Below are 23184 nucleotides of genomic sequence, written 5' to 3'. Positions count from 1 at the left end.
TTAGTTGCTAATGATTGATATTTAACAGAGTTGAATTATCTGTACAATGACAATGCTACATTCATCAAAGTATAAAGGGAAGAAGAGCCCAAAGCAAACCTTTTAAGAGTTTTTGTCGACTGTTGCAGCATCAACAAAATTATACATACATGTAAAGATCGAAACATCTGAACACGGCCCCAAATAAGGTTCAAATGTTATGAACAACTCTGCAGCAGATTACGGTTGTTCGGTCTCCGCAGGCTCCGACTCAACTTGCGCTTCCTCAGAAGTAGATGGTTTGTCGCCTGAAGTTGCACCTGACTGGATAGGTTTCTTGAATTGCACCAAAATCATGGTCATGTTGTCGCAACCCTCGCCTCCGGCAGTCGAAGGTGCCAGGCACCTGTCAAGTACTTTTTCACATACCAATGACAGCTTACTTTCCTGCATGAGAAAAACATAGCGCGCAACGTAATGAGGATCAATATTAGATGAGCGACAGTGCATATACGGTCAGGGTAATAAGAAAGCGATACATTGAAGTAATTGTTGGATCGTGAAGTTTGACTCAACGTTACATGTTCGCCAAATAACGTATCTTATTGCTGAAGTTGTACGGGATAAATTTCTGTAACATTTTACACGTATCTTATACCTTAATATAAATAGCTGATGAGTAGCTGCCAATTGTAATAATCATCAGTTACAAAAGACATGTCCTAAAAAGAGAACTTGTGTAGACGTGAATGTACGTAGGAGCATTTTCCGAATGTAAAACTTTTGTATCTTGTGTTTAATTTTCATTCTTGTTTTCTGCACACGCTTCAAAATGTGTCATGCAATCTCCTTATAATAGTAAGACACCACGGAGATTCTAGTTCGATGCGGCTTGATTTATAAGGTAACAAAGGGACCTTCAATGACATGAATTTATTCAATGCAGTCCGAAGGACTTACAGATTTCAGCTGCTCGCGTATAAAATCTACTAGTTGTTGGCTTGACATGCAATCCCTGAGAAGAATACAACAGAGGAACCTTATTAGCCATGCATATGACTGTAAAAATCCTCTTATCTACATATACTACTACACGGAATCCGACATTAGAACGACAACAATTATGCATAGAGTTGCAACTCTAGAGCTCCGACGAAATAAGCCATACATAAGCTGGAGAAATATATCATATGGAATATTCTAGAATGACTTATCTTCCATTAAAGTTCAATAATTCTGACGACGTGCTTTTACGGAAAAATCAACGAATATTGTACTTCACATTGTATTCAAATAACAACAAATAAATCCTGAATAACTGAACTGCTGCAACTATTTTAAATGTACAGTATCCCAAATATATATTGCACCAGCAGAAGCTCTGAGAGCTCACTGAACAGAATAGGAAAAAGTTGTCATGGAGAAACTGAATGTGGGTGATTAACTTTAAATTTTCCAATGTGTGCATCAGAACTACACCTATGCCGGTTAAAAATGAGAAAGAACAGAGTCGAGAGATTGGAGGGACATCAATAGTTCCAAGTATATTACTAGGAAGCCAAAATTTCTTTTTGGCATAAATAAAGGGTGCTCTGTTAAAATAAGTTATGCAGATTAAACCAAAAAAAAAAAAAAACATCGGCTCCATACCAAATGCCATCACAGGCAAGCACGACAAACTCATCGTCATCGCAAAGTTCGACCTGGTTTAAGAAATTAATGAAATCAGAAGCATTACAACAAACGAGAATTCATATTTCTTCTCATTCTATAACATATTAAAAAATTGAGTAAAACGCTTTCAGTTAAAACAACCAAGCCTATTGGGAGCTTCAGAAAAACACTGAAACCTGTTACTGTACAAAGTAAGAAGTACGTACAATATTGATATCTGGATCAGCAGTAACAATTTGCTTCTCGGCAGGCAAAAACTTGTTCTGCTTGAATTCCATATCACCTGTAGCACACCAAACGTGGTCAGTCATACTCTGTCCCCATTAAGAATTGTCTAAATTACTGCAAAAACAGTTCATTAGATTTCCAAACAGTATCTAGCTAACTCATTCATCAGGTTTACATTGAAAAGTGAATTTATCGACTGAATTACTTTACAAAGTCTCGGATTGAGCTTTATGGTGCAGCGCAAGGATCAAACCAAACAGCCAACTCCCGTAACTGTGAAACTGAAATTATAAAAACAGTGCACAAGAAAAATGACCAGCACCTATAGCTCTTGCAAGATTCAAACTGCCGTTGACACGACCTGCATGGATAAATCCACCTGCTTTTAGAATTCTGTCCCTCTCAACCTCAAGATCAGGTTTATGGTCTCTTGAAAGATTGTATGCCTGAGTAAGAAAGAACCAGCCAAAACGATCATTCTTGTAAGAACATCAAAGCGGAAAACAAAAGATTATCTGTTATACATGTATTCTGCACAACAAAAATTTCAGAAAACCACAGAGCACGAAAACAAAATTTCAGTTACATGAGACATATAAATTCCGATCATGTTTACTGTTACCTGACCGTTCCTAGAAATCACACAGCGAGAATCGCCAGCATTTGCAACGACAAGTTGGTTCTCCCTAATAATTGCAACACAAGCAGTACTACCGGAAGTCGGTCCGGAAAAATCAGAATGCGGTCCCTGTACAAAGCAACATTAAGTCAATGTTTAAGTTGAAAATGAGAACAACGGAGGCTGAGGCATCCTATTAATCAGATTAAACACCTCCTCAGATGCCCAGTCGTCAACTTGGTCATTTTTGTCACCACCTCTTGGAGACCATATCAGACCCTCTATCATGCCACTAAACTTGTTTAGTTTATCTCCCAGAACAGCTAACTCCCTCCAGCCTCTCTGCCCACGCATCATCTCATCCATCCTGCATTAACAACATACTGAAACTTTAAGATAAATAAGCCTTTCAATAGTTTTTCATAACCTCAGTTCCAAAATATGCTTTAAACAAAGTATCTCTTTAAAATACTTACGGCTAAATTTGGATTTGGAAGGAATTGAATTTGATAGAAGGATATAAGGCACGGATTTCAAATGGCCCAATATCAAAAGAATTTGAAATGATATCAATATTTCAAAAAACATAGTTCAAAATGAAAAAGTTGAAGAATTTGAAATCCTTTATAATATCAAATTATCCAAACAAATCCAAAAAAATTATTATCAGGGATTTGAAATCCCTATTTTCAAATCCATCAACCCTAACACAATTATAGAGAACGTTTCTTTTCATTTTCCATATAGATTCAGAACTTGGTCTTATGTATCATCTTCTCAAATAAATTAATGTTATGAATACTGCTGCAACTGGTCGATCTTGGTTGAGGCTCTTTGAATCGCTGGTAAAAGAACTTCCACCGGAACCGAAACCTTCAACTAATCTAGTAAAATGAACAAAAATTCTGAATGAAGCCAGGATTGTACAACTTCACTAGCTAGCCCTTTGAGAGTCAGCGCTAACAAAAATATCAAAGATCATGGAAAGAAGTTATTCAGTATTCAGAGTTCAGCGAATCACCTGAAAAAGGCTTTCTGAACAGAAGTCCCTATATCACCAGCTAAATATGCTTCATGCTTCAGCACTTGCTGATGAAGGTACTTAGCACAGAATTTGGCAACCACCTTACCTGTGATGATCAAATCAACAGCTAATATTGAGTTGTTATGAACTTACATTACCAAAGTAAATTGATGTAGGACTAACTATACTAGATCTAAAGATTTCTATAGAAAATATTTATTCAATAATCAAAAGGTAAGAATAATGAGTTTTAGGCTTACAATGAAGAATCCTAATAGAATTAAATTAGGAAATAAAATCCTAATCCATATAAACTACTATAAATATCCCTATCTAAATATATATTATTTATTGTTATTTTTATTATTATTATCCTATTCCTTCTCTGTCCCCATCATTTATGCCTCGCTGATAAAACTTCCCCCCGAAAAGTGATTATGTAGCTGATATTGAAAGATGTCAGCGACGAGGCCGAGAAGTAGCACAAAGGGTGCATAACAATCAGCACCAACGAGAACGAGTAAGTGTATAAGAATGAGTAATATTTGTGTAACACTTAATACTATAAATCCATCAAGAATGTAACTCGAGCACGTATGTCATCAGAGACAAAAACCAAAGAAGACTTGGAAGAGTCTGATAAACCATTAGATCCTCCATATAAGACATCAATATAATATTCAAATTTAATGGTATATATTAAATAAGAATGTTTCAGTCTAGAATAAAAAAAAAATTGTGGTTTTGACAATAGAAACAAGAATCGTGGAGACTGGAGAAGTGATGGAAAGATCATGAGCAATAGGTATATCAACAACAGTGATAGGAACTTGATCAACATCTTAGTCAACACTAGCTTCTATGAAAGGATACTTAACATCGAGAGTTAGTGGTGGAAGATCAAAATTAGGGACAATCTCTTTAGGTCTACACCGATTTTGGAAAAACTCTAATAAAGGAACAATATGTGCACGACACTTGTTCTTATGGTCATTTTGGCGTCAATAGTGGACAATTTGAATAACCATGGTAGGGAAGAACACTTATACCCTGTACGATTCCTATTGTAGTCGTGTGTAGCAGGGTGCAATAGGAAAGATCGACCGTTATGGTGAAAAATATAGTATTATCCAGTGTGGAATATCGAGCATGACCAGTAGATGTCCAAGGATGCCATAGCAAAACATTCGCAGACTTAATTGGTAACATGTCACACAAACATGACTTGAAAAAGTCTAACGGAATAGGTACATAGCAATGTTCACTAACTTGAAAACTCTTTGTACCAAATGTGATCTAACAAAAATTAGGATATGGTAGAGGGAAAAGTGCAAGCTATGATAGAGCAGACCGAGTCACAGCAATTATGCGACTAAAATCATCAGTTATAATTTTACCAACTTTTAGTATAAAAAGTAAATCTGGTTCTCAAACAAGAAGGGGATAACTGAAGTTGGAAAAGATCATAACGAGTCATGAGAGCAAAGTTACTCAATCACCAAAACAAGAGAATCATAAATCAATTGGAACAGGAAATAATGAGTACCCAAGAAAGTGAGCTCAAAAATTGAACGGGTGAAGGGATTGTTGCAACAAATCTGACCAAAGAATATCATTACCAAAGGACACGGGACACTCAAATTGGCAAAGATTGTAAGCATTATGCTATTGATGCCCACATGACGATTGAGTGGTTGTGGTTTAACAACGGTCGGTTGTGCGAACTTCTTGGTGTTGATGACGCGTGGTGGAGGCACCGACATCTTCAAAAATTCCGAATGATTGGAAAATTAACTGATGCGGAAGCGACTTTCAACCGGAATTTGGTTCTAGTGCCAATTGATATAGGATAATTAAACTAAAACTAACTATACTAAATCTGAAGATTTCAAGAGAAAATATTTATTCAATAATCAAAATATATTGGATAATGAGTTTAGCCCATGTATTTATAGGCTTACAATGAACAATTCTAATGGAATTAAACTAGTAGCCAAAACCCTACTCAATATAAATTATTATAAACGTTCCGATATAAATGAATTATTATGTATTATTATCATTCCTATTCTATTCCTCCTCGAACTTTCATCATAAACACAAGATGGTTTTCCAGAACGAACATTGTGTACTTGTATGCTAAATGCTGCGTAAGAAGGATGCTCCTTTTTCCCGAAGGATCATCACTAAAGACACAAAAGAACTTAAATAAAGCAACATTATTAGAAAACATCCGAAAGTCCAAGGAGGAAAATAAATGAGCGTAGAACATGCCAACCAATAGAGCAAAAAAGAATTCAAAATAACAAAAAGGGAAAAACATCATAAACATGCAGCAAAAAGCTATAAGAAAATGTAAGAGAATTGACTACCAGCAAAAAGTTCAAAGAATCTAATCATAAATAGATTTTGAATTACGACACCAGAAGATGGCCCACATTGTAGATGCAACTTCATGCATGATCTTAATTCTACATGGAAAGTGGTTATGTAAATTACCAGCAGGTGGATCAAATGAACATACCTCCATGGCCGTCATAAACACCAAAGAATGAGGTGGAATTATCCAAATTGGGAATTGCAGCATGCTAAAAAAAGAATAACAAGGTCATATTTAGTGATAACTAGCCTGATTTTAGTAACAAAACATTACATCCACAAGGGCAAGACATGATTAGTTAATCATCAATGATAAAATCCACCTATACTGACACCAATCACATAAAAATAAGCTGACAACAAAGAACAGAAATATGTATTTCACCATAGTACAGCATTAACCAAAAACATCTTTGCATAAGTGAAAATAAATATATTACTTTATCATCGATTCAGGAAGTATATTTCCTTGTAGAATGTGTAGCGCACTGAGCCTTCATAGAAAAATGGAATCCCCGTATTGAACTAACTCAATTCAAGTTAAGCGGATCATATTTTCATCAACGAAAAAGCAAACAACAGCAACATGTAAAATTAAAATTGCCAGTAGCACCAAAACTATATTTTGTTTCTTGCAAGTGCATTCTTTATATGCACTAAGTCGGTGTTGCACACATAATAAGGAAGTGATCCACTTGTATACAAAAACGCACATACTACCAATTCATTATTAGGCATCCTGAAGATCAAAAGCGATTGACTACTTACAGCATCTTCCATTGTAGCACGCCATCCTTGCATGGACGACAGACCAAATCTCAGCCTATCGTTTTCTCCATCTTCGGAAAATTTCTCTGTTTTAGGAGTACTGAGGTATATACCCATCTCTAACTTGCATCAAACAAGCAGATAATGTCAGGAAAAAGAAAACCATTCAAGCTAAAATTTCAACTAGAACATCCAAGAAGACAATGAATTCATATGCGGAAAGCAGAAACTCCTCAGAGCCAGTATCAAACAGTAAGTGAAACAAGGAAATCAATCTTGGCATACCTTGAAAGAATCAAAGCCAACCATCAACAGTAGTAAAACATCAAGAAAATCACCAATCCATCACAATCAAAACTCAAGAAAAAGAAAATTCAAGAAAGAAGCATATTACAATAATTTATCATCAGCCCACAAAAACAATGCAAGAATTTTCAAGAATGGCAAAAAGTTATCTACAAAGGGTTCAAGAAGTTGCCTACTTACTCGCCCAGTCGATCAACCGAACAAATTTCTTGAATCTTGATCTAGAAAGGCAGCACAAACGGATCAAAATCTTGAGTCCTTGCCAATATCGGAATCAAAAAAAGCCCAAGAAACGCTTGCCAGAGTTCACGATGAGAAGTAGAAGATGAGGGGATTGAAGATAGAGAGAGTGGCGATATCAAGAGAGAGAAGAAACTAGTTTTGTCTGTAAAGGGCGACACTTTTGTAAGAACTGTGAATCTGTGTGCTGTTACTTTATAGGCATGATGATAAAAATAAAAATCTTTCTGGAGTCTTGAAGAGATTCTGCCGTTTCCCAAGTCCAAATATTTGAAATTCGTTGCTAATTTTGGTAAGATAATCAGATAACTTTTCTCCATAAACACTACCCACTTTTTTAACAAATGATCACTACTCATTGCAATTTTCCTGTTACAAATCAAAAGAAAAAAATAACGCTACACTCTTGTGTTTATTTCGGGATAAATCTTTCTTTTTTCTCAAATATAATCAGTAATGCGATATCAGTTCTCAAATAATCAAAGTTGTAATAGTCATCAAACTTTAATTTTTTTTTGGCATTTTTTGTCCTTCCATTAACTTTTTCGTTAAACTTAACGGATTTTTCATTTAAAGTGAAAAAAATCGCTATTTTCTTTCCATTTTGTTGTGTTTTTTAAATTGTAATCCAATACGCTTATTCTTTCTATTTTTCTTCAATTTTCAAAAGAGAATAAACCAAAAGAAATAAATTTAAACAACAAAAATTTTTAAATAATCTTAACAAAATATTGTCAATAATAGAAAATTTGTCGATAACTTTTAAAAAAATTGTTGCTTATTATTTTTTTATTCTTTTATTTATTCTCATTTGAAGTTTGAAGAAAAATAGAAAAAGAATGTGCATTAGATTATAACTCGAAAGCACTATAAAAAAGGAGAAAATAAAGCAATTTTTTCGCTTTAAATAAAATTTCCGTTAAATTTAATAGAAAAGTAACGGAAGGACCAAAAATGTCAAAAAAATTAATAATTGAAAATTAAAATTACAACCTTAAATTGTTGTAGATTCAAAATCGCATTAATGTCTATATTCGATGATAAAAAAATACATTTATCCTGTTGTACAAACATGAAACACCACATTGCATTCTACTATAAATAAATGACGCGACGATTGTCAATTCAATTGGTAAGAACGGATCATTTTCTATTAAATAATTGCAAGTTTAATTCTTTCTACTTATGCAGTGACTTTTTTTACTAACACTTTGTAAATATCTGTATAAGCAATTTATAAGTGGAAGTCATCTAACCTTTTATATCTAAACAAAAAGAAAGGTCAACCTCCTAAGAGTTTCGAATAAATAAATATTTTTTTAATAAAGATTGGTTTTATTACCGTCTTCATCCTAATAAAGATTTAAGGGTAAACAACTGCCTTCATAAGGTTTGGTATAATTACAAGTATCCTCTCGTTGTTTGAAAAATTATAAATATTTCTCTCAAATAAAATACAGTTATGTAACCCCTAAACGGTGAAGTGAACATTATAATTTTATTCTTGTTGAATTTTTTAAAAGAATAAACAGAGTATTTGAAAAAAAAAATGTGAAAAAAAATTGAGGGTATATATAAAATTGTAATTTATAATTTTAAAAGGCATTTTAGTCAGTTTATCACAAAAATTGGACGGAAACCTAGTGGAATGGGATCGTTGTTAGACGGATATTAAAATCAGGGGAATATTTTTAATTTTTTAAAAAATGAGAAGATATTTATAATTATGCCGAATATCAGAAAAGACGGTTGTAATTTATCCAAATTTAAAGGGACTATTTTTTCTCTATTTTTATTATATATTTGTGACAGAGAATTACTAATTAAGAATGTGGGGACTAGTTTGGTGCTACCTAAATTCATGTGACATAGAGATCCTATGTGCTAAGAAACAAATCTTCAACCTACATAACTTATTCACAACTACATGTGCCTGTCCACGTGGCAGCCACACAATAAAATATTTGTAATAATTAATAAAATTACATAAGAATAATCAGACATAAATTAAAAAATAAACAAAGTTAATATTATACTAAAATAATTTAAATATATAAAAAATTTAAAAATTTTATTAGTAACAATATTCATCAAATAAGAACAAAAATATTTGTTATTAACAAAAAGATTCATCGAAATGAGTATTTTGTATTATTCTAAAAATTATTCAGAAATAAATAAAAAATTTGCCAACGATAGACGATAGTAGTTTTTTCGATAATTTGCTTATCTTTTCTCACTAAAATTATGAGAAGAAAATTGGCGAAAAATTATATATTAATAAGAGGGGCAATATGTGAAGGCCGAATATGTGGCTCTCAAGATCAAATGTGTGAAGTTTAGGACTATAAATATAAGAGGAGTTTTAATTATAGGATCAAAAAGATAATTATAATCGAATATTTGTGTTAACACAAATTTTGAGTTTGGAAAAAATAGTTAAGAGATAAAAAAATATTGACAAATAAATTTTCTCGAAGTTTAAATTGAAAGGTTACAATCTCTGCTCAAATGAAGATTGTCCCATGATTTTCTTTACTAAATTTTGATTTACGGCGTGAAAATTTATTTTGGATGTAAATGTGTAATCTCCTCCCGACTTCTAGGAGCAAACGCACGCTATCTTAAAATATGATATCAAGGTTTTGAGAGTTTGATACAAAAAAAAACGTGGAATCACGCAATTGCAAACCTTCAGTGTGGTAGATAGTTTCGGACTTGCTTATATAGCTATAAGCTAGGGCTTCGGTTTGTAGCTCATCCTTATTGGTTCAAATATCATGGGCTTTTTTATGGACCAATTTCCTAATCGGTTATAATTAAATATGCACCGATCGAATGAGTTACTTCAAAGTAAAAGAACAATTTTTTATTTTATCTTGGATATATCAATTCATTAAAATGCATAAAAGGCCCAAATTTTGGATGGATTTATTGGAAATTTATTATTTTAAAAATAGGTAAACCCTATTTTTTTATGGACTTTGATTTGAAATTGAATTATTGACCAATTTTGGGATTGATTTTTAACTTTGTTGAAAATGAATTTGCACATTAAAAAAAAATTATAAGTACACCTTCATATCAGATGAATGGAAGGGATTTGTCGGTGCTTTGCAAGAATTGTTTCCTAATGCAGAACATAGTTTTTGTGTTAGGCACCTTCACTCAAATTTTAAAATTTATGGTATTAGAGGTTTGGCCTTTAAAAATTGGTTATGGAAAGCTCTCAAGGCGACAACAGTTAATCGATTTAATCAAATGATGCAAGAATTGAATGAGTTGGAATGTTGGATGAAGGGGCTTATGCATGGTTTAATGCCAAATATTTAAAAGAATGGAGCAGATTCCACTTTTACACTTATCTTAATTGTGATATTCTGTTAAATAATACATGTGAATGCCCCAACAACAACATTATAAAAGCAAGGGACAAACCAATCTTGGCAATATCTAATGGAATATTTAATAAAAAGACTGCAAGTACATAGAGACAGGGCTTTGAAAAGATGAAAATGGACATTGTATCCTAAAATTCAAAAGATTATTGAAAAGACCAATGAAAAACTTAGTGATTGCATACCCATTAAGTTTGATGATAAGCATTATCAAGTCTCCTGTTTTGATGGAACACAATATAGTGTTGACCTTGAGAATGGGACATGTAGTTGTAGAAAATGAAATTTGAGTGGGATACCTTACAAACATGTTATAAGTGTCGTTTTCTATCAAGGAGAGGAATTTAAAAAATACACAAACCAATGTTACAGGGTGCAAACATATTTGAAAGCCTATCAACATAGCATATTGCCAATCAACGGAAGTGAAGAGTAGAAGAAGAGTGCAATCAATCCATCAGTGCCACCAAGGGCTGTGAAGAGAGTGGGCAGCCCTTCCAAATTAAGAAGACTTGAAGCTGATGAGCCAATGCTGAAAAGGAGGAAAATGAGAAGTGGTCCAATTATGAAGAAAGGTACATCCAAATGGTCCAAAATACTAACAAACATTAAACTAACGGTGGCAAACCTACATGAAAGTAACGTGCATGTGGGTCAATAAAAGATTAATTGTTAGTTTCAACATCTGTTAGTAGGAGGATTTTTTTTTTTCTTGACAACATTTTGGCCTTTTTTTTTATAATTTTTATATGGGGTTACATATAAAATTTTATAAATTATAGAATCAAATTCGAAATGACTCAGAACTGTAAGACTAATTTTATATTTTCGTCTTGTATTTTATGTAACTTTTTGTTTGAAGCTAGAAACTAAAAGTCATTGAAGATGTAGATGTACACTTTTAATTGATGTGATTATATAAATATACATAAGATCTAATAAACTAAAAATCTGAAAAGAATTAAATTCATGCACAACTTTTAATTTTGAATTTTAGGATTACGTAAAGGCAAATTCCCTATTGTAATAGGGTTTATTTTCCGTCACGCTTTCTTTATAGTTTAGATCATAAAATCACTTGGAGAAAAAAGGTAGGAATGAAATTTTTAAGGGGAAAACAAAAGCATACACACAAGTTTTGTTACACAAGAAATATTATTTTAAAAAGGTTAAATACAATTTATTCTTATGTGATATATGAAATGAGAAAAAATAATTCTGTGAAAAAAAATCTATCAAATTAACTATCGTTTGAGACTAAAAATACGTGATTATGAATTTTATGGGACTAAAAGCGACACGTGTCATAATTATGGTACCAAAACAAATTATGTCCTTATTTTATGGGGTTAAATGCAAATTACCTCCCTGTGAAAAGATAAATAGTAAATTACCCCCTTATGTTTTTCATAATAAAGCAAATAAGCCCCCCACGTGATTTCGTGTCATTCATGCGTTATTTTTAGATATTTTATTTTTTTTATTTTTAATTATAAACTTACATTTACATCCTTATTAATAGCTGTTGGATCTGTTTGAATCTAAGGCTTAAATTGAATTAACAAGATCAATGGTCTAAATTATACTAAATTTGATTAACGGTCTTGATTAAAAGCATATATTTATAATATATATAAATTACATAAAATTTAATAAAAAATATTTTTATGATATATTTTTATTAATTAAAATTATAAATGTGTATATATAGAGAGAGGTGGAGCTGGACAGAGGAAGGTGACGCCGATGACGAGGGGAGAGCGAGGGGGGGGGGGGGGGGACGACGGTCAAAGGGGGAAGTTGGGGGGGGGGGGGGGGGGGGGAGCAGTGAAGGGGAAGGCGATCGAGGAGAGGGGGAAGGTCGGGGGCTGGCGCCGACGATATATATGTGTGTAATCTATACAATATATATATATATATATATACACGTATCTAATATTAATTGATTAATTGATGATACAAGATTGGGAGATTTGGGATAGCAGAGCGAATAACAATTTTGATGACGCATGTTAACACCAGGGGCGCAAATATTACCATTTATTGCTCTAGTTGTAAACATAAATTAATTACGACTTTACAATTGTCAATAATTATATATATCAAATATTATATTAATCATGATAAAATTTTAATTTTCGCATTAATTTTGTTTGGTAGTGGTTAAGTTTTAATTTATTACGATTTTAAAATCGTTGTGATTTATAGTCTAACAAAAATTCAATTATTTTTTCAATAAATTTATATTTAAAATTTTATTGACACGTGATATGTTATAAGTACACATATACATACATGACCAAGTAGTCATGTAATTACCTTATATGTTTTGATATATCCATGTCAATGTCAAATCAGAACTAGGATTAAATTCCTTCTTGGAAGTCCTTTCCTAACTCAAACTTCCCATTTATATTTTACTTTTCCCCTACTTGAACTTCAAGTCTCATTCTACTACAAATACATAATACATACCGAACCCTATATATATAAACTCCCTAATTCTTCTCTTTTCATCACTTCACACATCTCTCTCCCCATTCCATTCTTACAAAAACTCAGAAATTGCAGACATGGGCTCTCAAGAATATACTCTTTCTGACGACATAGTATTTGACATTCTAACCCGATTGAAATCGTTGAAAACCTTGGACACATGCAAATTAGTTTGCAAGAGATGGGAAGAGATGATCTACGAGTTGAGTTTCTTGCCTCTGTTCTGTCGTAGATCAAGAATGTTGTCAGGTTTCTTCATACAGGACATGATAGATAATAAGTTCTCCATGTTTGCAGCCATTGATAGCTCCACCTCGTTCAATGTTTCCATTGCAAGATTCCCTGATGACATGAAGATCCTGGCATCATGCAATCATGGGATCTTGTGCTGTGTGAGACGAAGCGGAAAGAACTACCGTTACTACGTCTGCAAGCCCACTACTCAATAATGGCAGTCTTTGCCTAATCCAAAACTTCGTTACGAAACTGTTTCTGTAGCCGTGATGGTTTTGAAATTGGATCCTTTTCGATACAAAATTGTCAGGTTATCGCGATGCACTGAAGAGTAAGCAACCACTCTCTTTCTTGTCTCTCTAATCGAATATTGAATACGTGAATCTTGTATCTTTTTTATAACGTTTTTTCTTTTTCCCTATAGATCATTTAAGGAGTACTACACATACAGATGCGAGATATTTGATTCAAAAGCTTGGAGATGGACAGAAGTAGAAAGCATAACGGTTTGATACACGGAGCTAATAATCGACTCTGTCACTGCCAACAACGTTGTCTACTGGCTAACGAACAAAGATAATGTAATCGCCTTCCATGAAGCCAACGAGCTCCTCTACAAGTTGTCTCTACCAGAAAAAGTAGTGCAGAAGAGTGATCTCTACGAGTGCAAGCGGCTGGTGGAGTACAAAGGGAGGCTCGGGCTCACTTTCTTGATGGAAGAGGGAAGGATGGCGCTATGGCCGACGCGAGACAGCCGGACGAATGGGATGATGGAGTGGATCAGGGAGGAGAAGGAGGTGATCGTGATCGATACTGAAATCTTGAGAAGCATGTGCAGTATCCTTCTCTTGCTGGATTCTACAATGCTGGAATTGCGTTCTTGAAGGGGTTTCAAGAAGTGGTGTTCTATAAATTTGGGGAGCGTGATAGTTTGAGCAGGGTGGAGTTGGATCATAAGTTGAGACATGCACGTGATGTTTTCCAGTTCAGGTCTGATTTAGAGCCTGTAAGACTTGGAAGAGTTTCTTAGTGCATGAACGGTGTTGCAAGAAAATTACACACCATGATTGAGAAAATTAAGATTAGGAATATTTGGATTAATGTAACTAATAGATCCAACAATACAATAGTACAGTAGTATAGTCATTAGACGTTGTACGTTTGATTACCATGACTTCGAATTTTAGTAAAATTGTGTTTGTTCCTTATTTCACATGGATATATTATGAATCAATGTTGATTGACTTGTTGCACTTGATTTAATGAATTTGAAATTAAATGCAACATACACTCGTATAAAAATAATAATGTGTAAAAAAGCTTTCCTAAATAAAAACCTCTTTGATTTTTTTTAAAAAAGCAACTTTAAAACCATTAATTCGGAAGACAACGAGCTTTTCTTTTTAAAAAAAAAATTAAAGGATTGTGTTGGATTGATTTTTAGAAAAATTAATTTTCAGTGGGGAAATACAATTAATATATATAAATTGGACTTAATAGATTGAATAATGTGTGGAAGAATGTTGATGAAATAAGTATTGTTTAAGAATTCAATTTTTTATTGAAGTTTTTATAATCTATTAAATTTAATTTTTAAAATTAGAAAAAAAGAGAGGATAATATATTAGTATTTTGTTGGAGGAGCTGTCAAGACTGAAAAGTCTAGTCATCCTCTTTTTTTTCCCTCCTTCAAATCAAGGTGTTGGAATGCACGGGAAGATTTACCCCATGTGAAAAGATAAATAGTAAATTATTCTTTTATATTTTTCATAATAAAGCAAATAAGCCTCTCATGCGATTTCGTATCATTCATACATTATTTTTAGATATTTTATTTTTTTGTTTTTAATTATAAACTTACACTTAAATCCTTATTAATAGCTATTGGATCTGTCTGAATCTGAGGTTTAAATTGAATTAACAAAATCAATGGTCTACATTATACTAAAGGGGACTTGGGAAGAAAGGGTGGGGGAGGGGGTTTGGTGTTTTTCATTTTTTTTTACTATTAAAAATAAAAATATATATTATTATAAATATTACATATAATATTATTATTATATATTATATTTAGATATAAAATAATATTTTATTCGTAAAGATCAATTAAAATCACACCTAAAACGGGTGTAAATTACTTTCAGAATCAGGGGTAAATTAATTTATTCTTAAAGACACAAGGGGATAATTTGATATTTTTTTAATACAGAGTGGGTATTTTACTCATTTCCTATCATACGGGGATGGCACGCATTTTTCCCTTATTTTATTGGACTAGAAAAATATTTTATCTGGTTATCTTAATTTGGATCATTTTGAAAATTTCATAAAATATAAAATTAAATGTGTCGATCCTTTTTCAATTTTGGATCATTTTAAAAAATCCCGTAAAGTGCAGAATTAAAAATTTTAAACCCCTATTTTATGGGACTAAAAATATAATATCACCCATTTCATAGTTATGATTTGTTTATATTTTTCAAAAAATGTCACTTAGGATTTATTTCAAATTATGTAGTATATATCATGTATGCGAAATTAAGGTTACATTTACATTTAAAGTATTTTTTTTATAGTGTAAGCGTATGCATATATGAATTTAAAATAATTAAAAAAATGTGAACCGACGTAAAATATAGTTTGTACATTGCAGCAGAGAGTTACTAGCAGATGGGATTCTGTATGCATCAAGAGAATCACACTACTCTATATTCAAAGCAGCAACACCAAGAATACAACAATTTACCCCCCTATGATTTTTAAATGAATCAATTTACTTCCCTATACAGGGAGATAAATTGCTTCATTTTAAAAAATACAAGAGGATAAATTGCTATATTTTTTTTCATAAGGGGTAATGTGTTCGTATTTAATATCATAGAGGGGTAAATTGCTATTCACCAAATTCCTTTAATATTAATTGTTCAGTTTTAACTCATCATATAATTTTCCGGCTTAAATGCTTTTTAGTCCCCTTATTTGAATCCTTGGTCATTTTCTTTCTAGGGAATCATTTTGGTTTTGCATATTTTTAATTTTGCAGTTTCAGTTACTTTCTTTTCTGGAATTCCCTCTTCTTGCTGGAAAACTGCATGTGCACCTCGCCCAATCTTTTAATATTGAGAAAAAGGTACATCGGCCTTCTCTTTGACAATATCGAGTACATTGTCACTGTAAACACTATAACAATTGGGAGTCGAAACAGACACGCATCGATCTTTATATGGTATGGTTTGAACATCAAAGGTTACAAAAAAATCCAACAAGACGTCAGAAAGTGTTTGATGAGCGCTCGATACTTAAGAGATGGACTAAGAAATGCAGGAATCAGTGCACGATCATCGTGGTTGTGTTCTAAAATAAGTATATTTTTGTAATTCTTCTAAATTTATGATATTTTCTGTCACAATATTTAAATATAAAGTCTTTAATTAAAAAATTATAACATGTGAGTTGCACGTATTATATTTTAGATAGACATGGATCTCGCGACTAATTTTAAGATAAAGTGTTTTTAAATTGGAATTATACACATTATATGAATAAATAAGAGTACTTTTATGCAATAACCTGAAAGTTGTGGGGTCAGAAGTATAATTTTGCAAAAAATATATAAACGAGAGGTGTGATTCCTAGACCACGTGGAACATTTGCTCCCATTCTAACAGGATTTTCTTCAACAAAAAGGACGATCGTTTCACGTCTAAGGATCAATCCACGTACACCAACTGTGTATAATTTTTGCACGCTGCCTTCGGAGCTCAGAACCCTTAGCTGTCAACAATGGCTTCCATGGCCTTCTCCTCAGTTCTGTCAGCGCCTCTGCATAGTTTGGCGCAGGCCAAGCTGCAGTTAAACTCCAATTCTGCTTGTATGGCGTTTCTTGATTTGTCCAATAGAGCAAGTTTTGGCTCGTCGAAATCGACGTTTTTCCGAGATGGGTTCTCGAGTTTATCCCCAATTCTGTCTGGGTTTTCCTTGAAGTCTCGATCTTTTGCTACTGTTTATGCCAGGGCTGCTACTGAGAAGACGATACACGATTTTACTGTCAAGGTAACCTTTTCTTCACCATGTATCGACCTTTGTTCTCCGTATGTTTCTTGCAATTGCAGTGGTTGGTTTGATTGTGCTTTATGAAAGTGAAATTCAGTGGGAAAACAGACCTTGATAAGGAAAAAGAAAACAAAATCGGTCAGTTAGAATGGAGTAAGATTATGCACCCGTAGTTTTGCCTCCCTTTCAGGGGATTTAACTTGTTGATGCTCTTGGGCAAACCAGTGTTTCAGGATAGAGTGATTGGAAATAGTCTTGATTAGGTATAATCATGTTGAGTTGGGTTATTTCGTTTTACCGTTCACATCTGTTTCCAGAATTCAATCAATTTTTGGATTCCATTGAAATGTTTTGATAAAATTGCACCTAATTTTAGGTTCCACTATTACCAATTTGATTGAGTTTGTAAGTTCCTTAAATTATTGGTCCTACGGTGCAAAGAGATTAAAGTTGGTTTCATTTCATCATTTTCTACATTGTAAGTTCCTCAGCTGCGAAAAGTGACTGTAGCAGATCAGGTGGACACTGGTTGCCACACTTATCATAGTTATTTTTTGAACTTTTACGAGCAATTATGGAACCTTTAACATCAAAGGAAATTTGGCGTTCCCCATGTTATGAACTTCCTTTGTAAAGCAAAAGCCCAAGGAATTAACTGCCTGTCGAATATCTATGATACTGATATAAATTTGCACTCTTCAATAGGTGAACAAAAGCACGGTTTTGATCAATGTTTTCCCCTTGTTCTCTTAATTATGATACTGGTTGGAGCATTGATAAGCTACTCTTTCAACTGAACATATTTAATTTCATCTGAGAGATGATAGATTGTTTTGTCAGTTTAAAAATAGTCCTCATGGTTGTTACTGACAACAGGATATTGATGGGAAGGATGTTGCACTTAACAAATTCAAAGGAAGGGTACTTTTAATAGTAAATGTTGCTTCAAGATGGTATATCCTCTCTTCAATCTACATTGAGTTGTCTAATCACTTTATATTTTTATATGATTTTGGTTCTGGCTGTTGTTCTTGAGGCTGCAATTATTGTCGCGAAAGCAACTTGAACTGATTTAGTTAATTGATGTTGAATGCAGTGGTTTGACATCATCAAATTACTCAGAGCTCTCTCATATCTATGAGAAGTACAAAACTCAAGGTGAGATTTTGGTTAATTAATCGAATTAACAGCGTAATTAATTGTGTTCAAGTCATTCTTGAATTTCATCAAATGTACCTAAAGTTCTCTGAGAGTGTTATCTGGGGTTTAATTAAACTATAATTCAACATTAATGCAGGATTTGAAATCTTGGCGTTTCCTTGTAATCAGTTTGGCGGGCAAGAGCCAGGATCAAATTCAGAAATCAAGCAGTTTGCATGTACACGATATAAAGCAGAATTCCCAATTTTTGATAAGGTACTTCTGATTGGTTTTTCCGCTTACACTCTTTGATTACAGTGGTTTAACTCAATTACTAAGACTTAACTAGTGCAGGTTGATGTTAATGGGCCAAATACAGCTCCTGTTTATCAGTTCCTGAAGTCAAATGCTGGAGGGTTTCTCGGTGATTTGATTAAATGGAATTTTGAGAAATTCCTAGTCGACAAAAATGGTAAAGTTGTTGAAAGATATCCACCAACAACTTCCCCTTTCCAAATAGAGGTAAACCTTTTGCCATCATACTTCCTATTCCTAACATTATGTTTAATAGTAATAGAGGATCGTGATCGTCTGAATTTTATGTTTTGATTCTTGACTTCCATTTTCCACCTAAAGACAAAAGGTTTGAATGCCATTTGTAGCTTGAAGTTTCCATAGAATAACAAATGACTGGGAAGCAAAAGGAAACTTCAATAAAGAATGACTTGGAAGCAAAAAATTCAAGTCCTTTCTGGGAAATCATATACGCACCATAATTTTATTTAGCTAAGCGTCTAATCAATGGGTGAATTTCTACTATGGTGATTAGTGGTTTTATCGAATGCACCAAAAATATGTCTCTCATGGATTTCGTTCTTGCTTTAACTACGAACTCCAGAAATGGAAATGAACTCCCTTAACTCCTGTGAATTTGTAGTAAAATTTGCAATATACCCGAAAGGTTACTTCACTAATCCATCTTTTCTTGATCTTTTTTTTTTTTCCCTCTTAATCATTTACTGGATCATCATGAATTCTGCGGTATTTACTGTTCTTCGTCTTTGTTTGCCTGTTGCAGAAAGATATTAAGAAGCTTCTTGCAGCATGAATTCCACATATGTCTACTCCTCTAGGACGAGCTTTTGTATACCAGGATATGTTTTGGATTTATGCTGTCTTATATTGTACATTTTCGTCGGACATTGAATAAATGAGTGATCGGAAAACATTTGAAATTTCTGTTCTACTAGTGTATATATCTTATTTGAAGCCGGATATCAGGATATGTTGTTGATGTTCAATCCAGATTGGTTATTTTTTAGTGATCAGAATGTGTTAAGACCAGTTGGAACTAGTGCAGGGAGTATTTCCAGGAGTTGCAGCGATCCAAGATATGAGGTATTGGTTGGTCAATTGGTCACAGTAACAATTCTTATTTACTCTTAAGAAGTCTAAGATGTTGCTTTTTCACTTCAAAAAGAGAACACTTTCTGTTGAAAATCTTGCTGTTGCAACTTGCAGGAATCAATCCGAATTAATTAGTAGCTCCAGATTAGACTTTTGAATCTCATCTACTTTTTCTTCTCTCTCTCTCTAACTACATATTTCTATTTTCTCCCACTTAATGTAATAATAAAAATGATAAAAAAGAATTTATTTGTAATTTTAAAATAAAATTTTGCACCGATGTATTGCAACTGTGCTACTCAATATTAATTTATGTTAAAATAACAGTTTATTTGGATTAAATAAAGTATTACCAGCTGCCCGACCCCACTGTCAAGACCGATGCAACATATAATACAACATCAAGTTGCTAATATGTATGTCCGTTGTGCGATAATTTAGACTTGCAGATGTAAGAAGGTACATTATTCTATTACAAGTTGACGATGATGTGATCGAGGTAAAAATTAATACTCCAGCTCTTGGAATTAGACATCTCTAACTGATTTTCTTGAAGATTTTTCAAACTGCATCCTGATGGTCTACTCCAACATCCATGGTCATCCTCAACTATGTGCCCTTCAGAAATGCAACATCTCAATCCAATGGAACAAGATCAATCACAAAAACCCTTAACCAAAACAGATCAAGAACAGGAGGAGGATAACTACGACGATGGCTCAGAAAAATGCTCAAGGAGACCATGTTTTCTATCATCAACCATTCTTGAGCCATTGCAATGGCTGCAAATGCTCTCCTCCAGGCTCAACCCCACCTTTGTTCTTGGAGTCATGCTCGTCTACGGCCTCAACCAGGGCTTCTCCGGGTCATTTTTCAAGGTCGTTTCCGACTACTACTGGAAAGATGTCCAGAAGTTGCAACCATCAGCTGTGCAGCTCTTTGTAGGCCTATACTACATTCCATGGGTGATGAAACCCATCTGGGGTCTCTTGACCGATGTTTTTCCGGTGAAAGGGTATCGCCGCAGGCCATATTTTGTGATGGCTGGGATTGTCGGGGCGGTGTCCGCCTTGTCTGTGGCTGCCGGAGGTCAGTTGCCGGTGGTTCTAGCTTTGACTTGTCTGATAGGGGTGACGGCCGGGGTGGCCATTGCAGATGTGACCATAGATGCCTGCATTGCAAGAAATAGTATTGAGATTAGGTCTCTGGCAGCTGACATGCAAAGCCTTTGTGGGTTCTGTTCATCAGCTGGTGCTCTTTTAGGCTACTCCTCCAGTGGTTTTTTTGTTCATCATCTTGGAGCTCAGGTCTTTTAATATTTGTTCATCATTCATATGTTGCTTAGGAACACTAAATATATACATACATGAATGTTTTTTCACACTAAAATTTTCACATATTCTGTAGGTTGCATTGGGGATTTTAGCAATTCCACCAGCTACCCTAATTGTGCTTGGCTTTGTGATCTATGAGCTGAGAACAACTGATGACCTTCATGTCCAAAAGAACAAGGTTAGAACTAATCAAATTTCCACTTCATGTATACAAGTCACATGTATATATATTTGAAATGAAACGTACGGTAAGTTACTGATCTGAGATGAGGGAACTGAATTCGAATAATTGACGCTACTATATATAACATGAAAATCATAAACAACTACTAACTAGTTTCGTGCTGTATCGATTAGTTCATTTATAATCCTCTTTCCCCGTAAATAATTATTACAACATATATAAGAGATCTAACTAGCCACTAACTATAAGAATCTAAAAAAAAATGCATTATCGAAGCAAAGCACATGTTTGTTCTTGTTTGAAAAAGCTATGTACAGAGTTGGGATGTGGGCAGTGACTACTGGGCGAGGGGGCTTTTACCAAACCCCACATTCTTGTTGGTTCTTGATTATTAGACTTGAAGAATGTGAATACATATTCTTTTTAATATGTCCAGCCAATTTTATTTTAATTTTTTATTTTTCGTCCTATATCTTAAAGTCGAGATCATTTTGTAAAAAATTGTCCGCCCACCGTTGTAGATATTGTTATTCATGATTGATTCGATTTAAGAACATGAGAGGTAATTAGTACTGAAATTTTGACCTGTACTGTAATTTTCGGACAGACTTTTTACTTTCATTCAACAGTGTGAAAGCTGGAATTAGTGCTACTTTAATAGTTGCAACTGCTGCAAGAACTATGTCCCAATATGTAATTAAGTTCAGTTTTATGTTTGCAGTCAACAGAAAAGCTGAGAGAAGCTGTGAAGGGGATGTTGAGAACCATACAATTCCCACAGGTGTGGAAGCCTTCACTCTATATGTACTTATCTTTAGCCCTAAGCATCAGCACCCATGAAGGCCAATTCTACTGGTATACCGATCCCAAAGCCGGCCCTGCGTTCTCCAAGGTACACGTATACACCCTTGGTGAAGGAGCGATAGTCGATATGTGATGCTTGAGTTGCTGTATGGTTTAATAATTTACGTTATTTTCATTCGCTGTCCAATATCTTGATTAATAACCATGTGAAACTTCCCAATCCGTTGGTACAGGAATTTGTCGGGATGATCTACGCAATAGGTGCAATGGCCTCGATAGTTGGAGTGATCATCTACCACAAAACTCTCAGGAACTACCCTTTCAGGGCCTTGCTCTGCTTTGCACAAATCCTGTACGGCGTATCAGGGATGCTCGATCTCGTGTTTATTCTGCGATGGAACTTAGCCCTTGGAGTCCCAGATTACGTCTTTGTAGTAATGGAAGAATGCGTTTCACGGATCGTGGGCAAAGTCCGGTGGATGCCTATGATAGTCTTGAGCTCACAACTATGTCCTTTGGGCATCGAGGGCACATTCTTTGCACTCTTGATGTGCATCGACAGTCTTGGTTCGCTCACCGCCAAATGGGGTGGGGGAGTGGTTCTTCATCTCTTGAACGTAACCAGGACCGATTTCAAGAACCTGTGGCTCTCAGTGTTGATCAGAAACATACTCAGACTTTCGACGTTGGGGTTGGTTTTTCTAGTACCAAACGCCGATCCCTCTGAGGTTCTAATCCCACCGGATGTCTTGACAAAAAACAATGGTAAAAATATGGACGAGGAGGAGAGCATACAAATGGTCCCATTGAATAAGAAGCCACAAGATTGAGTTTTTTTATGTTTAAGTACTATGACATTGTTTTGTATTGTACAAAAAATTTACTTGTAGATCAATGATAAAAGCCCCTCTCATGCA

At 34.1% G+C, this 23184-nt stretch overlaps 3 protein-coding genes and 1 pseudogene across 6 annotated transcripts; 3 read left to right on the top strand and 1 right to left on the bottom strand.

The window, feature by feature from the left end:
- LOC105164559 (putative protein phosphatase 2C 60) lies at positions 1-7467 on the bottom strand. 3 transcript variants are annotated; one of them, XM_088884007.1, is made up of 11 exons: positions 7154-7467; positions 6672-6794; positions 6049-6112; positions 3522-3630; positions 2714-2867; positions 2504-2629; positions 2204-2327; positions 1860-1936; positions 1630-1682; positions 940-994; positions 1-426 (listed from the first exon to the last, which is right to left on the bottom strand). In XM_088884007.1, exons 2-11 carry the CDS (start codon positions 6786-6788, stop codon positions 220-222), a joined length of 1086 nt encoding a protein of 361 aa, XP_088740133.1. In that variant the 5' UTR covers positions 6789-6794; positions 7154-7467; the 3' UTR covers positions 1-219. The 3 variants fall into 3 exon arrangements, with proteins under 3 accessions (XP_088740133.1, XP_011081574.1, XP_020552923.1); XM_011083272.3 differs by having other exon boundaries at positions 7158-7467; XM_020697264.2 differs by having other exon boundaries at positions 6672-6790; positions 7158-7467.
- Positions 7468-13188: 5721 nt separating this feature from the next.
- Positions 13189-14375, top strand: LOC148789305 (uncharacterized; annotated as a pseudogene).
- A 2614-nt stretch (positions 14376-16989) lies between these two features.
- Positions 16990-19863, top strand: LOC105164488 (phospholipid hydroperoxide glutathione peroxidase 1, chloroplastic). The gene is made up of 6 exons (XM_011083169.3): positions 16990-17398; positions 18275-18351; positions 18495-18556; positions 18696-18814; positions 18893-19060; positions 19617-19863. Exons 1-6 carry the CDS (start codon positions 17129-17131, stop codon positions 19644-19646), a joined length of 726 nt encoding a protein of 241 aa, XP_011081471.1. The 5' UTR covers positions 16990-17128; the 3' UTR covers positions 19647-19863.
- A 148-nt stretch (positions 19864-20011) lies between these two features.
- Positions 20012-23184, top strand: LOC105164417 (Major facilitator superfamily protein). Of its 2 annotated transcripts, XM_088884404.1 has the most exons (5): positions 20012-20444; positions 20570-21252; positions 21353-21457; positions 22185-22355; positions 22501-23184. In XM_088884404.1, the coding sequence occupies exons 2-5, from the start codon at positions 20572-20574 to the stop codon at positions 23095-23097; spliced, it is 1554 nt and encodes a 517-aa protein (XP_088740530.1). In that variant the 5' UTR covers positions 20012-20444; positions 20570-20571; the 3' UTR covers positions 23098-23184. The 2 variants fall into 2 exon arrangements, with proteins under 2 accessions (XP_088740530.1, XP_011081396.1); XM_011083094.3 differs by having other exon boundaries at positions 20012-21252.

The sequence above is a fragment of the Sesamum indicum genome, linkage group LG1 (assembly GCF_026168435.1).
Source record: "Sesamum indicum cultivar Baizhima isolate 11 linkage group LG1, ASM2616843v1, whole genome shotgun sequence".
NCBI lineage: Eukaryota > Viridiplantae > Streptophyta > Magnoliopsida > Lamiales > Pedaliaceae > Sesamum > Sesamum indicum.
This window is presented reverse-complemented; position numbering and strand designations above follow the sequence as displayed.

Coding starts and splice junctions, on each gene's coding strand:
- LOC105164488 (XM_011083169.3), top strand. CDS start 17,129: ATGGCTTCCATGGCCTTCTCCTCAGTTCTGTCAGCGCCTCTGCATAGT. Junction 17,399..18,274: donor TACACGATTTTACTGTCAAG/GTAACCTTTTCT, acceptor TACTGACAACAG/GATATTGATGGGAAGGATGT. Junction 18,815..18,892: donor AATTCCCAATTTTTGATAAG/GTACTTCTGATT, acceptor TAACTAGTGCAG/GTTGATGTTAATGGGCCAAA.
- LOC105164559 (XM_088884007.1), bottom strand. CDS start 6,788: ATGGGTATATACCTCAGTACTCCTAAAACAGAGAAATTTTCCGAAGAT. Junction 3,631..6,048: donor TGTTTATGACGGCCATGGAG/GTATGTTCATTT, acceptor TGATCATCACAG/GTAAGGTGGTTGCCAAATTC. Junction 1,937..2,203: donor GAATCTTGCAAGAGCTATAG/GTGCTGGTCATT, acceptor GGTGTGCTACAG/GTGATATGGAATTCAAGCAG.
- LOC105164417 (XM_011083094.3), top strand. CDS start 20,557: ATGTGCCCTTCAGAAATGCAACATCTCAATCCAATGGAACAAGATCAA. Junction 21,253..21,352: donor TTCATCATCTTGGAGCTCAG/GTCTTTTAATAT, acceptor CATATTCTGTAG/GTTGCATTGGGGATTTTAGC. Junction 22,356..22,500: donor CCGGCCCTGCGTTCTCCAAG/GTACACGTATAC, acceptor CCGTTGGTACAG/GAATTTGTCGGGATGATCTA.